This window comes from Columba livia, chromosome 3 (assembly GCF_036013475.1).
Source record: "Columba livia isolate bColLiv1 breed racing homer chromosome 3, bColLiv1.pat.W.v2, whole genome shotgun sequence".
Classification (NCBI taxonomy): domain Eukaryota; kingdom Metazoa; phylum Chordata; class Aves; order Columbiformes; family Columbidae; genus Columba; species Columba livia.
The window spans coordinates 78,642,023-78,658,887 of NC_088604.1; the positions used below are offsets into that span (position 1 = coordinate 78,642,023).

General features: G+C 34.4%; 1 protein-coding gene across 2 annotated transcripts in view; it reads right to left on the reverse strand.

The window, feature by feature from the left end:
- The window catches only part of TARBP1 (TAR (HIV-1) RNA binding protein 1), a 37,325-nt gene that overhangs the window by 5,870 nt on the left and 14,590 nt on the right, over positions 1-16,865 (reverse strand). For both annotated transcript variants that reach the window (XM_065057781.1, XM_065057782.1), the window contains exons 13-24: positions 14,834-14,931; positions 13,877-14,038; positions 12,364-12,557; positions 11,397-11,652; positions 11,118-11,306; positions 7,673-7,872; positions 7,467-7,538; positions 6,279-6,399; positions 4,777-4,887; positions 4,136-4,285; positions 2,324-2,410; positions 1,254-1,450 (exon numbers count right to left, since the gene is read on the reverse strand). In XM_065057781.1, coding sequence (XP_064913853.1) covers positions 1,254-1,450; positions 2,324-2,410; positions 4,136-4,285; positions 4,777-4,887; positions 6,279-6,399; positions 7,467-7,538; positions 7,673-7,872; positions 11,118-11,306; positions 11,397-11,652; positions 12,364-12,557; positions 13,877-14,038; positions 14,834-14,931 — 1,837 coding nt within the window. The remainder of the gene's footprint in view (positions 1-1,253; positions 1,451-2,323; positions 2,411-4,135; positions 4,286-4,776; positions 4,888-6,278; positions 6,400-7,466; positions 7,539-7,672; positions 7,873-11,117; positions 11,307-11,396; positions 11,653-12,363; positions 12,558-13,876; positions 14,039-14,833; positions 14,932-16,865) is intronic.

Genomic DNA, 16,865 nt, shown 5'->3' on the forward strand with positions numbered 1-16,865 from the left:
ACAAAAAAAGGCAACGTACGAGATTTTTTTTTTTTTTTTAATTGTCAAATTGGAATAAAGCACCCTGACTGTATTTCCTACATACTGTATAGAAAAGAAAATACTTCAACAATAAAGTAAGGACCCATTAAGAAAACAAACAAGAAACACCCCCCACCCCCAACAAAACAAAAACCACAAAACCAAACAAAAAACCCACCACCACCAAAAACCCCAAACCAACCAAAAACAACCACCAAAAACAACCACCAAAAACAAACCAACCAACCAAAAAAAAAAAACCCCACAAGCTAACCAACCAACCAACAACCACAACCAGCATTCAGGCAATAAGTCTTATTTATGTTTCAAGGCCTCCAAATACTATTACCAAAAGAAGCAAGTTTCACTAGAAAGGGTATGCCACCTAGGCCTCTGAAGGAAACTAAATACTAGTCTATGGTTCACTGACAACTTCTGGTTGTCCAAATGAAAAAAGAAAGGCAGACTCCTCCTCTGCTGCTTCTCCCTATCCTCTGTCTTGACATGTGATTTAACAGTGACTCTGATCAGAGAAATCAATATTAATGTTCTCAAAAAAAACCCCAAACCACCATGCATGTCAGCAGCAGTCCTAAGTTTGTGCTGGCTGACAACACTGTCAGAAATTCTAAATAATTTTAAATAACTCCTAAAAGCAGGACTAAAAAAAAAAGGATGCAAACACACAGCATAAAATTTAACTGAATTGTTAAATTGTTATATTTCCAAATCAGTAAGCAGAAAAGCATTTAGGTAAAGCTCATTTAATCATCACCTACAATTACTTTCCCTATCCCTCTTCCCCCCCCCCCCCCCCCCCCCGGAGTTTTTTCAAATATTAACACAGAAAACATTTCAGATTTTATATTTGAGAATTTACTGGTACCAGGAAGCTTGGAAGAATGATTTGTATTTCAAAAACCAGCAGGTAAGAAAATTAAACACTCCCAACAGTCCTTTTTTACTCCACCCCTAAACTCAATTACTGTTCAAACATGCCATCAGACAGTAATGCTACACTAAATTACCACTTCATCTTCTTTGTTGAGAATTACTTTCAATTTCCAAGTCTTGGTTTATTTTTAAACAGAATACTGCAACCCACCCGCTCCCACTTAAAAACCCAGAGAAATCATCAAGTGCTAATTTAGAAAATTAGACTTGCTGCAAATGGCTCAGAAGAACCAATATTAAGCTTTTAAGAAAAGAATATTAAGAAAAATGTTACTAACCCTGTGCCATGCATGTTTTCCACCTGTTGAAGGCTAGATTCAATAACGGGTGTCAGAGCTTCGAATTCTTCCACATGCAACATTCTGCACATACCCCAGATTTTTTTGAGGGCAACTAACGCATAAAGTCGAACGCTGAAATTATGGTTGAAACACCACTGCAGGACAACTATGAGAGCCTTCTTCAAAGCTGGCTTCTAAAAAAGCAAAGATAAAGACATTTATTTCATTTATATTAAGTCTTAATGCAGCGTTTAGAAGTAGATAAATGAGTGGCCCAAGAAACGGTGGCTTCCTCAAAAAAACAGCCTTTCAGAAAGTCCAAAACTTTAACAGTACATACATATATGTGCAAATACAAGCTTCAGAACATGGTACTGATTTCCTTCCTTCTCATTAAGGCACAGACCTACAGCCCCACTTCTGTTTTGAAAATGTATTGATTTGCTTTGAAAATTATTATTCTGCATACATGGAAACCTCCATTTACTTCTGATTTTCTAGCACTTAGGAAGCTGATCTTGCAAATGTATGCAAACAGTAAAAAATAACTAATTCTGGATTGCTACACAGGTGAAGTAGTTAATCTAACGTAACACTTGACTGTATTTCATCCATTTTGAAGGAAATAAATTCAGAATTCCAAATACAGAATTCTAAATGTAAAATGGTCTAGCTATTGCCAATAAAACATATTTAAGTGTCATTTTACAGAAAGATCATCTTCTTCCAGGTTATGGCTGCCCAATTTAATGCAGGTTAAACAACAACAGGAAGAAAAACAAACCCAGGTGCATCCACATGTTCAGTTAAAAGTAGAGTAGATATTCTAGAAAACCTTGCAGGTAATCAAGCCCTTTGTAGCTAGAACATCTGCCATTTAGCTAATTTTTTAAGTCCAATATGTTACAGAGGTGACAGAAGAGTTGGTGTTTTCTGTATCAAAGGACACCTTAGTAGGAAATAGGTATTAAGAAGGTTTTGAAAACAGACTGCAAAAATGGTTCTTATTTCAGAAATCCACATACAGTACAACTGAATAAAGAATGAGCACTTTTAGTCAAACTTACCTTCTCCGAGGTATTCTGAAGAATGATGTCAAAGTGCGATAACACTGATAAAAACGTGCAGATGCTTGTTTTAAGCTTTTCTTCACCCTAAAGCAAAGGAGAACGTAACAAGAAATATGCGTACATAAAAATGTTTTTACACCCTATAACCTTTCACAGCATGTTCTGCAGATGCAATATCAACATGATCAAAAAACTGCTTCCACAGCAAAATTTACTAATATATAAAGATCCTATTATTAAGATTTCATTTTTCCTAACAAATTATTTCCTTTTTATTAACAAATTGATCAGAACGAAGTACACATTAGTGTAAATAAGCTAAAATTGAATCCAAATTCACTGTATTTTCAGCCACCCTGTGTCAAAAAAACCTCTAAACCAAATAAAAACCTTGGATGCTCTTTTTAGTGCTCACACTTTTCCACATCATTACAAACTCGGGTACCAGATTCAGAACAAATAGCCCAGGACCAGCCTCACCCATGTTCTGTACTGGAAGAAATGAGTTTTCACACACACTTCTATTCACCACTTTTCTTCACAAATACAGTTTCTACCAATCCATATTGCCACAGCATTGCACCGGGTGCTCAAGTTCAGCTTATTTTTCCAATATGACCCTGAAAATCCTTTTCAGAGTCATCATTTTCCAAGGTAGCCTCTGAAAATACAATCTGTGCTTTCTGCTCGCTCTGTCCGAATGGGCCCACTGTGGTTCAGTACATTTGTTATCAGCATGAGATCGCTTTGATTCAATAGGTTATCATCTACTAAAACGAAAGCAATTACAGATGCCTGAGCTCTTAGAAAGAATCACGAAATGGCAAAAGGTTACATCCCTTACAGCACTTTTCATCAGTTCAAATAAGCACAACAAGCTATCTTTATGCACTTAAAAGTACGAATTGTTTACTGAAAGAATTTTTTCCCCTACCTAGAAAACAAACAAAAAAATCCCCAAAACCACAGCAAGAATCACCAGCAAGCACAGTAGTCTCAGACCAGTATTAAACACCTGCCTGGTTTTGGTTAAAAAAAAAAAAAAAAGTATATATGCAGTTTTCTAGTCTTTTTTTTTTTTAAATCTAATTTTTGTTCTTGTCCTACTCTTTTTAAGAAAACTATGGTAGCTATTAGGTTACATAGACAAGCCTATGTAAACAAGAAGACATCTACATTTAACTACTGGTGAGCTTCAGCAAAGGCACCACTGCAAGTCAAATCTTCCCATACACTAGAGGAGATGCAAGCACACACATTTTTTACTCAGCCTAAATGCAAACAAATTCAAGGGTATCAATGCAGAGAACTGATGCAGGTCAACTCTTACAGGTCATTACTTTAAAAATAACCCAAGACATACAAATGAAACGCTAGAAAGTCAGTTCTCCTCAGTCAACTGTTTCATGACTTTTGGGTACCATAATTCAATGCCTGCCTCCAGTTTTGGAACGACACTGCAGAACTCTGCTGTGAAAGATGTCCACATTAAAAGCTGCAAATTGAATACATGTTGTGCAAGTCACGTTCCTACTGACAAACATCATTATACAGAAGACAAAACCCGTGTGCGGAAACCACAAGTGACTTGCGTCATCTTCCCAAACTTGGAATGTGTTCCTGGTGGCTCTTTTATTGGGGACTGCAAAGAGTGCTCTGACTCACTACACCACCTTCCCTCTGCCCTGAGTACATTATAGAAGGTAATAGAAAATTCGAATATATAGGAAAAAAAAATATATGGGAAGACAAATGGTACCCTCTTTTTTTCAGATTACTCTTCAAGTGAATGCAAAAGTTCTTACTTACATAGCAAAAGCAATCCCAGAATTTATTAAGGAATTGGGGGTATTTATGTAGACTCAAGATAACAATCCATTCTATGAAGTATTTCACAGATGCCTGATTGTTATCAAATCCAGCCTGGAAAACTTTGTCAAGGATTCCACACAAAAAATTCTGAGAAAACAAAATCAGATAATCATTTAGTGTATTGTTAGAGTTATTTCCATGAAGATAAAAATTCTAAATAAAAGAACATTCTTAGATTTATCATAATATAACAAATGAAAACATTCTACAACCACGTAATTTTACTGTGAAAACGCATTAGGTGAAACTAAAATTTCTAATTTTTCTGAGTGTTCATGAAGTAGCAACATTTCTTCTAAATGAAAAGCTTTAAATCAGAGAGCACAGAGTTTTAAACAGAAACAATCTAGTCTGCTATAATTCACAAATCCAAGAACCAGTTTTCTAGAAACGAGTCATAAATCCACAACTTCAGACTGAAAGAATGAAACCACACAAAGCTTCTGCATCAAGAACAGAGATTACATACCTTTTATACCCTGCTGTAATTTAACATGTGCAGTCTGCTTGAAAACAAAATTATTCTTGAAAGTAGATATTTATTTATCTGTTTAAGAATTCACAGTGAAGAGCAATACCTGGTCAAGCTTCGGAAGAAGAACAAGGAGTGTCTGCCATACCCGGTTTTTAATCCTATGCTGTAAAGAGTTTGCATAATAGCGTGTTCTAGATCTGGATACCAGTTCATCCTAAAAGCAAATAAGAGGTTTATAACCCATTCTTCCTTTAAAATTGAATATATGTAAATATACTTTATTGTACTGAGGAAGCAACATCTAGTGCACAGCAAGTATCAACTTTAAATATAAAGGTAGGAAAAATACACTAATTTCATTTATTTAGAATAAAATTTTGAAGCTGGTCCATGAGAAGATTGGAAATTTGAAAAAAAAAATACTATTCCACTTAGTATTTATACTTAAGAGCAGAAAAATGTTAGGTATTAAGACTCTTCAAACAGCAGAAACTTGATGAATTTACAGCACCTACTGTATATGAATAATTAAAATAATACTATTAAAATGGAGCATGAAGACTCAAGCTGTCATTTAGGTATATAAAAACTAAAGACCCTAGGAGAAGAAATGACTGTAAATGGAAACATTTATCCTTCAGTCTACATTTTCAAAATGGGTTTAGTCATGCTATCAATTAGATCAGCTTGTAACTACAGCCCTAGTTTTAAGACAGAATTGATATTCTGCAACAAGATGTTTTATGTGAAAGACAATAGATGAGATAAACAGAGCTTTAAAAAGATTTGCCATTCATGTTCACATATAGCTCAGATCCTTTCTCTACATACTGTTTTGGCTTTCAAAATACATGACAGTCAAAATAATTTCCTTAACTTTTCCAGAAGAAAATTATTTGGTCATCCAGGTCCTATATTAATATTAAAATGCAAATACACTTTATTTTTACATGTTTAAGCAAGTAAGGAAGTAACTTTTGAAGATCACTTTTGCCACTTGATCAATCTTACAACACAAATATTAACCATTTTTCTCCGATACTTTATTTACAGGAATGAAGAACCACCCACTTCTTGTTCTTCAGACAAGAACAGCAGAATTCTATAGTGCTAGAATGCATGGGTGTTGCTGTAATAGCAGCTGTAGTAATTTACCATTGATTTTACACTACTGCCAATGCACAAGCAGCTGTGATATAAATGAAAATCAGACCCCAGCCTTCTCCATTAATCCTATTTATAAAGGTCTTCTAAGGAGATAACAGTTCAACTCAAAAAGTAGTCTGCAATTGTTAAAGTGAAACGTGACGCTTCAAAATGCAGCCTAAAAGAACATTCTTAATGGAACAATGCTTACAATCTGGATAATGTTTTGTGAAGTTAGAAAATCCATTAAAAAGAAAAATAAACATGAAAGGCATTTTTTACTATTTTGGGTAGGCCGAATTAACTCCTATCTCGTAACAAAAAACAGAGAAGGAATATTACTGGGCAAATCTAGACAGGCTATACAAAAAACTGTGAATACATCCTGTCAACTCTAAGTACTCTGTTTTAATAATTGTACTAACATTACATTTATATACCAAGAGAGATGAAGTTTACTTTATCAAGCAGTTTGATGAAAATGTCTTCCATGAACGTCTTATGCAAGATATTTGATCCATCCAACAAGCACAGAAATTTAATAGCACAAACCCGAACGTAGTGATCATCTCGATTTGTACTGTAAAATATGAATAAAAAAAAAAATCAAACTCTACTTGTTCACACCAAGATAATTCCTAAATTATAAAAAAGCACCAAACATCATCTTGAACAAGTTGTCTGTATAGAGACAGTATGCAAATACCCAGAACCAGAATTTTAAGCTGTCCATAGTTGCTGATGAACAAAAGTAGTGAGCTCCAGATAACCTGCCCCTGTTTCTATCTACCATCAATACCATCTAAGTGTTTAAGATAATCTTCTACAGAAATAGCTGTAATATAAAGAAGTTTTTCTAAACTGTAATCTTTAAACAACTAATTCATGCTTACAGTTTTGGTCAAATATTTATTCTAGTCCAAAACAATACTCAGTTGATATTAGTTACTCAGGGACATCTGGAATAATTAATGCCAAGAGCAGAATTAATGGCATTATAGGTAACAAAGCATCACACACCTGCAGACTGTCACAACCAGATGTTTTGGAAACTAAAAAACTCTTGGGAGAAAATACAGGAGTACTGAACTAGAAGTGGTAAAAGACTTCTAGAAACTCAGGTCTTGGCAACTAACAAAGCACTGTGTTAACACTTTTTCTCTGATTTTCTTCCACTGAGCAAAGGTGGGAGTGAAGCTACAAACGAAGTTCAAATAATCCAGCAGCCAATGTCCCTCTTTCAAAAAACTGGAGACAGAACCTATGGCCAGTATGCGAGCTAAAAAGGCCAACAACCAATGTTAAAACGTCAAGCTCCAAATCTGGCTGCATTAAATCCTGAGTCTCTTAACTGTCAGTAAAATATCTGCATCCTAAGTAGTATTACTTTTATGAGGTGAAACAATGAGGAAGTAGTTATTTCAAGTTCCAACAAATGGGATGTATTTTCCTGAAAATACTTAATATTTTTTTATGTTTTGTATTTGAAATATGAATGTAATGTGACGTATATCCCTTGGACCGATATTAAAGGTTAAGAATATACGAAGCTGACTTCAAAAAGAGCATCTTTCCTATTGTACCATCAATTGTACCAAAGACACAATTCAGACTAAAGATTTTAAGATGTATCCTCAAAATCATTACCTTTCTGTAACAACATTTGCAGCACATTTTTCTCCAAGATTTTCTATGAAGGCATGCACATCCTGAATAAGTCTTCACATAGGAAAGACGACAAAGTTACAAAATTATTAGAATAGCATACAAAAAAATATTTCAATAATTATATCAAATTTTAAAAGAACACAAAATGCACTGAATAATAGCAAATATAAAGATATTTTTAATACCTTTGATCCCTCCTAAACACAGTTCCAAAGACACAAGCCTCAGTGATAAGTTCACAATAATTTCCAGCATTTAAGAAAGCGTTTGTCAAGGCACTTCCCTCATCAACAGTGGGAAATATCCAGGATTGACAACAATGACTAAGAACTACATTGAAGACTCCAGTCTTTGTAGTGGACATATCTATGAGCCTGAAAATTATCTGAAAATAAGACGAAATAAAAGATTCAAAACTTAGTTTTCAGAAGTGCTAGAATTATTAGAATAATATTGCAGTGATATCTATTTTAGCAGGTCTGATTTCTTTCTGCATCCTAGATCTGCTCAAGTTAATTCTTTCTTCAATCTATTTACTATTCCCCATTCTAAGGGCACGTAAATGGGCAACAGTTGGCCCAGTACACATTTATTTTAACAAAAGATACCTGTTTAAGCAAGGCTCACTTCTATAACACCAGATGCTTTGCTCCGGATAAATGGAAGAAATGCACCTGAGCTTACTTCAGTGACTACAAATGTGGTGTCTCTAATCAATCCTTATCAATTTAGGGAAAAAAAAAAAAAAAAAAATCAACACAATTTCTTCCATAGGTAGCTGTATCACGAATTCTCTTCTTTAATAAGGAATACATTCATGTTGAAGTTCAAGTTTGTAATTAATGTGGAAAAACATCTTTGTCCCATTTACTTTTGGTTTTGTTTTTTGTCGGTTTTTGTTTGGTTGGGTTTTTTTGTGGGCGTTTTGAGCGGAGCATATTGAAGATATATGAAACCGCTATCTAAAAATTCTCCAAAAAGAAGAAAAACAAAACAAGAAAAGCAGTCCCAAAATTTTCCTTCCCTACTCTCTTCATTAAGCCAAGTGCAAAAGTAAACTTCAGCTACAAAGCAGTTTTTTTTATGAAAAGGCAAGCATTTGGGAAAGGACAGGGAGAACCAGAATTAACAGGTAGGTTTTTTTTATAAATTCCTTTTCAGACAACATCAATTAGAGATGTTCATGAGAATGGTTTTCCAGAAGATGTGACACCTCCTAGAAGACAAAGCTTCTTCTCTTCCCTGCTCTGAAACAATACTTTTCATAATGTGACAGTTCTCTGACAATAACTCTATTTGTATTAGAGAAAGTTGTTCTGAATTGCTAAGGAATAAAGCACCAAGAAGCTCATGAAGAGCCTAAACTGAAATACTGAAATGCACTCTGAAGAAACACCTTTTGGGGAAAAACAAAGCAAACAAATAACAAACAAAAAAGCCCCCACACTAAACAACACCACCAACCCCCACCAGCCCAAAACACTGCGTCTTTTTTTATAAAGTTTTCTTTCAGTGCAAAGACAGGCATTGTAGCTTTCCTAATAATTCCAAAATCAAACTATTGTGGTTCACCTGAGAAGCAGCATGACATTTACTACTAATTTCTAAAAATCCTGGAATGTTTTTCAACTGTTTCATTAACATAGTAAAAGTGCAGCACACACATAAAAACTTAAGTTCTAGCACAATTAATACTTGAAAAAGTCAAAGAAAAAAAAAGAAAAAAGCAGCAGAAGAAATGAAGCCTAAGAACACAGTGCTCTGGGCACCACTGCAGAAGCCCTTTCGGATTTTACTACAGCAATAGTCCCCTTTTTTGGCTCAAACCCCCTTTGTTCCACCCCTTCTGCTATTAAAAAGACAGAGTGCACTGCGGTAGACAAAATTAAAACTATGCTTCTGTGACAAACCAGTATCAGGCAGTTCCATTTTTCCTTTCTCTTTAGCTACAACTACACAGCCATTGCACAAGGGGTCAATGGCAACCGGGACTGCCAAGAGTGGGATAAGAATATACGTAAGTAGACACTTGCTTGGGAACTTTTGTCTTCATTTTCTTAGGAAGGGGCAGAAGGTGGCTCGACCAGATGCCCTTTGTTGAGTATAGGAGACCTTCATTACCTCCTTGGTGCCTGCTGCCATGGTATGTCCCACTGCAGACAACGGGATAGCTGTCACACAGACTCAAGACTCGGCAAAATACACCTTACATAATGCTTGACATACTAACACTGAAGTTAAGACAGTAATTCCGAGGCTTTAAACCAACTTTAAGACCAAAGAAAAACAAAAAAATAACTACAGCTCATCAGTTACTACAACACCAACCATACAATTATCCATTACAGATATTCATTAAAAGAAAAGGCTAACAGATTCCTAAAACTGAAGAGAGATTTTACCATCTTTGTGTACGTATCTGATTTTGGCTTCGGTCCACATGAAGACTATAAATACGAAGTGTTATCTACTGTTTGAAATAGATGACAGTAACATTCATTTGAAGCACAATTTCAAGAAGAACGAAGATAAAATAAATGGGACTATATTTTAAGATACTTAAGGATAATACTGAGATATCCTAGCTAGGAAGTGTCCATTTTTCTATATTTCATTAAATACCATTTTGGAGTGTCTGGGTTGAAAATAAAGCTGAGAAATTTGCTATTATGTACAGTTATGAGTTTGACACCAGGACAGAGCTATTTATGGTGACTTCAAAGCAAAACTGCAACCCCTCCTACTGTGATTTCTGCCCTAGGGCCAAAGCAGCACATGGCACACTAAGGCAAGAACACATACATACTGGTAACTAATATATAATGTATTACTGCTCTGGTAAAAATCTTGCTGTCGACTGTTCTGCACAAGCATTTAATTCATGCTCAGATGGAGAAAAAAGCAAAAAACCCAAGAAAGATTATGCAGAAAAGAGTAAACAACTTCACAGTGTTTAGAGCCAAGATGAATCGATATCCCAGTACTGAATACAGTTTTAGTGACTCAAAAAAAGAACACCATGACATATGCAAGAACTTTTGGAGTACAGATAGCTGCATACTTTATACAAAAAAACAAAACAAACTCACTCTATGGTGACTATGATTTTATGTTTTCTACACCTGGACTCGTAGAAGAAAAAAAAAAGCTGTTAAAGCAGCAGTTAAAGTTGGCTTATTCAACAGTATCTACTAAAGTTTTGAATCGTTCTGACTTTTCATTTAAGAAAATATTTTCATGAAGACTGAACTATTAGAAAAAGGCACAATTTTTTCAGAATAGTTTGTGACAGTTTGGGGGCCTAATCCTGAACAAAATATTCAAGAGAAAGTATATAAAGTAAAAATAAAAACTTGTTTTGCTGAATGTAGAAGACGCTCAACAGTCTCAAAAAAAAAATTAGAAAAAAAAAAAAATCAAACAAATAGTACTTCTCATTTTCTGTGTTACAAGAATAACTAATATATTTATCCTTAATCTATTTCTCATCTTTTGTCTTAAGACTCTCAAACTAGTACCTTTTTGGAAATGAAAAACATCAATAGCTGAAAGAGAAATAAACAGTAAAATACATTTTTAGATCCAGATAAAATTTAAGAATTCTTTCTTAGGAAATGAGCATAAACTGACCTCTTTTATTTTGCCATATGCTTGCTGCTTTGCACTTGCAGCCACAGCTAGAACCTCGGTATCAAAGATGAACTGCACAAAAGCTTTTAGATTGGACCAAAATATTAGCTGTGTGTTGCTCAAAGAGGATATAATTTTCCAAGCCAAATCAAATGCTTCTATGCAGAGAGACTCCGCTGAGTCCAGAAGCTGAAAACAAAGAGAATAAAGTGTTACATTTGACCAAAAAAAAAACCCCACCCCAAAACTACTAATACTGTGCAATTGTTTAACTTTTACCTTGGGAACAAGGACTTTCATGCAGTCAAATACAGGTAGAACTTGGTCTGAAGGAAGAATCGTTAGGGCTTCTAATGCAGACTCTAGAATTTTTCTTGACCTTTCAACTGTAAATAATGACATTTCTGAAGTTTCTTCATGCTCTTGAGCCAGTGTTGGAAATAAATTTAAAACAAAACGAAGGCAAATCCACTGGTCATGAACATAGCGTGCAACAATTTTCCCCCATCCTTGGGATGTTGTTTCTTCACATAAGCTGCAATGAGAGTATTATTCTGAAATATATATTGTATTAATTTGTCCCGCGCTTTTCTACTGCATCAGGAACAGCTTAATTGTACAAACTCACTATACTTCTTCAAAATGCTAAAATTTACACAGGGTCAAGGGAAGACAAGACAAGTTCACGGAAGAGAAATTTACCAATAAAGTTTTTTAAACACAGAAAAAATCAGTTCTGGGCCCAGGCAGTTTCCTCAGTCATAAAAATCTGGAAGATTATTAAATGGAAACATCACTATATGCTGTCCATCTTTTTTTTGTTAACTAAATATTTGTTTTTTCACCCCCAGGTGTGCTTTGGGCTTCCCTTCCCCAACAATAAATAATTTCCATTTAAATTTGCTTGTATACATGCTGTGGTTTTGTGCAATGTTTACTTAATTTGCCTACAATATTTAAGCTGGCATAAGGATAGGCAATGTTCAAAGCTAGCTGTGGCTTCATAAGTCTAGAGGACTGAGCAAAAGAACCTTTGGTCTAATCAATTATGGCTGCTTTACTGTTCTAAAACCTGAATGTAAAAACAAAAGAGCAACTGAGTAAACAGTTTGTGTCCAGAATTCCTCATTTTTATCTTGGCAAAAAGTTATCAAAGAAAAGAACAGGAAAACCCAGCATCTTAATCACTGCTCCATGCTACTCAAATTTATTCTGGAGAATTATCAAAGCCATAGCACACACATACCTACTTTTTTCTTCAATATAAGATGGCTTCTTCAATATTTCATTGAACCGAGAAAAGGAAATAAATCTCCTCAGAGCATCCACAGAAGGCGGAGATTCAAGGTGTGCGTCAGGTTTCTGATCCAGTATCTCACAAACTGCTGTAAGTGATGCCATGCTAGCTACTTTTTTAATTTGTTCCTTAAGCTTTGGCTCCTAATTAAAACCAAATCATACATAAACAAACTTACACCAATTTCTTCTAATGTGATACCTCAGACACCATATGATACCAACTCACCATCCTCCTTCTTCCTTATTGTCTTACCCTATGCATAACACAGAGTTGCTTGGTTGGGTCAGTGCAATCAATCACAAGTTGGAAGCACTGAAAAAAGTGTAAGTCTTGCAAATTACAGTCACTTATTCATTAAGTGCAGGTGTGTAGCTCAACTATAGTGGAACCTATAGTTACCTAAGAAAAGCTCAATGTTATTTAAATAACTTCAAGTTACTTTCTTTTCTGTGCTTTAGACAGCTGATTTTTCTCATTTGTAATTACTCGGCTTTTTTTTCTTCTTAAACTGAAGATGTACTACATATGCAACTGAAATCATCGTGACAGTCTAACACCACTGAATTCAAAATAATTTGGCAGAGATCCCCAGTGAACACTACGCTTGAACCATAAAAAGTTTACTTTGAAACTACTGGAACAAATATGTAATTCGCATAAGCAAAGGAAAGAAAAAAAGTCTTGCTCTTTGTTTCCTCAGAAAAGTAAACCTAACAAATCAAATACTTACAATCTTTATAATGTATTATTAACTGTTCTTGATCAATAATTCAACCCATAAAATACTGAAGATTATACCACCCAACAAAGTTGAATTTAAATCTCCTACTTTTATAGAAGTTATTAATGTTTCTTTACCTTTTGAAAATATATCTACTTCAGATATACTAACCTAATACATACAACTATGGGACAACCAGCATAACTATACAAAAAAGCCAAAGCCATGCTGGGTTCTGGAATTTATTTTTCTATGTTCCAGCTTGGAAATTTAATAGATCATTAATACAAAAGGCATTTTCATTTAGCAGTAACTTCCTCAGTAAGACTGGTTCATATTTGAGGAAAAAGCTTTTGAGTATACATAGTCCATTATTACAACCAAAGTTTTACTTTAGCTATATAGACTTCTAAGAAATTAAGTGTAAGAAAACCGAAGTACTGGAAATCTTAGCTACAAGTATTTTAAGTTAACATTATACTGCCAACTAAACACACAAATATTTTAGGGAATATATATACACAAACTTTTAATTATTTTATTGTATATATTTGCATTAATATGTATCATAAAATATAAATAAAATATTTAAACATTAAGTTGTATTCATAGTATGTCTATAGAATGATTTACATAAAATCTAATAAATATATAAGCATTACAAATAAAATATTTTAATTAAAATTTACTGGTCTATTTGATATTAATAATTTACTGTTGTAAATAATGTTAAATTACCTCTTCATATTTTTTCTCCTGAAGATTACAAATGGATGCATTTGTCAGGGACAAAATGAAATTTTTGATAGATGGTACTTTCTTCCAGCTGACTTGCAAGCACAAGTTCACTATCTCTGGAATTAAAGCTAAGTATAGATCACAACGATCCAGGTCGCCAACCTAAAAATGAGGAAACAAAGGTAAACTGAAGTATTAAGAGGAGGAAACTTAGAAGAAAGAAAACTAATAGTAACGAATTACAGTCACTGAAGTTTAATAACATTTTTTTTTTTTTCATTTTGCAGGGGTTTGTTTTATTTGGTTTTGGTTGGTGGGGGTTTTGTTTTGTTTTTTGTTTGGTTTTGGTTTGTTTGGTTTGGTTTTGGGGAAGGAGCTTGGTCTTTTTGTCTTTTTATTTACACATGACTTGAATGCTCTTTAAAGAAGGAAACAGGTACCACCTCTCTCTAAAAAACAGTGCAGTTCTTCAATACACTCAACAGGGTGTTTTTAGAGAAGTCAAACTCCGCTACCATCAAGTCATTTTGCTTCAAAAGTCACATGTTTCTTTGAGGTATAAACTTAAACACTGACTACAGCAAAGAGCAAAGTAGAAGATAATCAATAAAGAGGTTAAGCAGGCTGAACACTAAAAGTCTCCAAGCTCCAAACATCTTATGTCCGTAAGTGTACTAGTAGATACGATACAGTACAATATGATACTTAGGAATTCTTACTATATGATTTCTTTAGATTTTAGAAGAAACAAAGAATATAACTACAGACACTAAACACTACTTGTCAAGACACCTTTTTTTTTCTCTCTGTATTCTTACTGTGCCCATTCAAAAAAAGTTAACAGAAGTATTTCTATGCAAATTGACTGTTCAAAGATTTGATATGAAAACTAGGAACACTGGTAAATCAAATCAACAAGCAAAAGTACACCAAAGTTGTCTCATAATAATTACTTACAGTGCTTAACTCGTTTGTAGTAAGCTGTCGGAGAATAAACTCGAGAATACTCTCTACAGGTGTCATTAGAGATTTCCAAATAAAAAACAATACCCCATCTGCGTGAAGAAAACAAAACAAACCCCACACAACAGTATTAACATACAGAAATACACTTACCTTAAGAAATGTATTATATCATGCAGATACAGTTACAAAATTATACTATAATAAGTATTCAAATACCTAAGAATACCTTTAAACAGCTCAGTACTCTTTAGCAGTGTAAGTCATAGGACTTGTCAAACCAGACAGCATTCTTTCCTTATATTTATCATGAGTTAGTGACCAAAATCCATACAAAACCACAAGACCAAACCATATTTTTCCAACTTTCTTTGCAGACTTTCGTGCTATTCACAACCCTCAGCACAAACAGCTTGTAATAAACTTACTCTTCAATAAAAAACAAAGGTTTCCATATCCAGCAATTAATTGTATCTGAGAAAAATGCAGTTAGCCATTTCTTATATACACAGAAGTGAAAACTGGTTGGGGTTTTTGTTTGTTGTTGTGGTTGGTTTGGTTTTGGTTTGTTTTTTTCCTGTTTAGAAATAATTCAGCTTCGGATGTAGAGTAATCTTACAAGATTCCAGTCACGTAGCTTCCTGGCTTAACATCGTAAACAAAAATGCAAGGTTATAACATGAAATGTGATACTTTCTCTAAGAAAAGGCTAGACTGCAAAGTAAACTACAAACAAAAAGACAAGTTTATTACACAAGGGAAGTAGCTCACTCTGCTAAAACATATTTAACCACAAACACATTTCAAACTGTGCTTCAAGGGTAAGGGCTAGCTGAAAGCCAAAGAAATAATATATCAATACAAAAATGGAGTTAAAATGCTCTGCATGACAATTTTGTTCTAAAACTATCGGTCATCAGTTTCAGTATTTAGGAGAGTTACCCAGCGGTTTTATCTGATGGATTTTTTGGTTGGTTGTTTTTTGTTTGGTTTTGTTTTCTGTTGTTTTGTTTGTTTGTTTTGTGGAGTTAACCCTGAGTCACACTTCATGTAGCAAAATTATTATGAAATGGAAGCCTTCAAAAGGTAGAAATATAAAGGGATATGTTTCCACAAGCTCTAAATCTATACTGCACTTACTTTCAGTGTTCTCTATTAAAATGGCTCACTGGAGTGCATTTCTAACACTTAACTTGGCATAGTAAAACTGTTCTAAACAAGTTATTACCACATTTCACCCCAAGTCTCAAATCACTAAAACATCTTCTGCAACTAAGATTCAGAAATTTTTCAGATAAATACGTATGACAGTAAGATCCAATTCACTACCAGTGGCTCTGTAACACCATCGAAAACTAATTAGCAAAAACTTACTCTTTGAAATAGTGAAGTTTAAGAACAGTATAGACAGCATGACCTGCAGGAGAACACTGGTGTTTTCAGCATAAGTTGCAGACATGTCTATCCCCATTAAAGTATTCTTAAATAAAACACTTCCCAATTGTTATTACTTTTGTTTTACAAGCTTAAATTCCTTTCTTCTTCCCTCCCATTTTGTAGACTGGACTTTTTTTCCTCCTGTTCACTCAACATGGAAACAAAACCTCTGTATTTCACAGCATTACTCTCCCTGCCCCTCAAAACTGCCAATTCACAGCTGCGGAAACAAGATTTATTACGTGGGTCTCCTGAGCAGGAGGAAGCAGCACAAAAATATTGAAGGAAATAATATAAGAAAAATAATCCTTGTCTAACTAAACACAAAAAGACATAATATTACAAGTCCAATTCCAAAAGCCTCTTGAAACTCTACAGGTGATGACCTGGACTGGAGCACCTATGGGGATGCTCAGAAGGACAGAGACACTGTGATGCTCAGCCCTGCCGTGCCTCAAGAGTTCTGTGAGCAGAACTTCACATGTGAAGGAAGCCAAACTTTTCAAGGCAGGAGCTATTGATTATATATATTAACAAGCAGAGTGGCACATAAGGAATTGATTTACAGAGTTAAATACTTGATACTAAA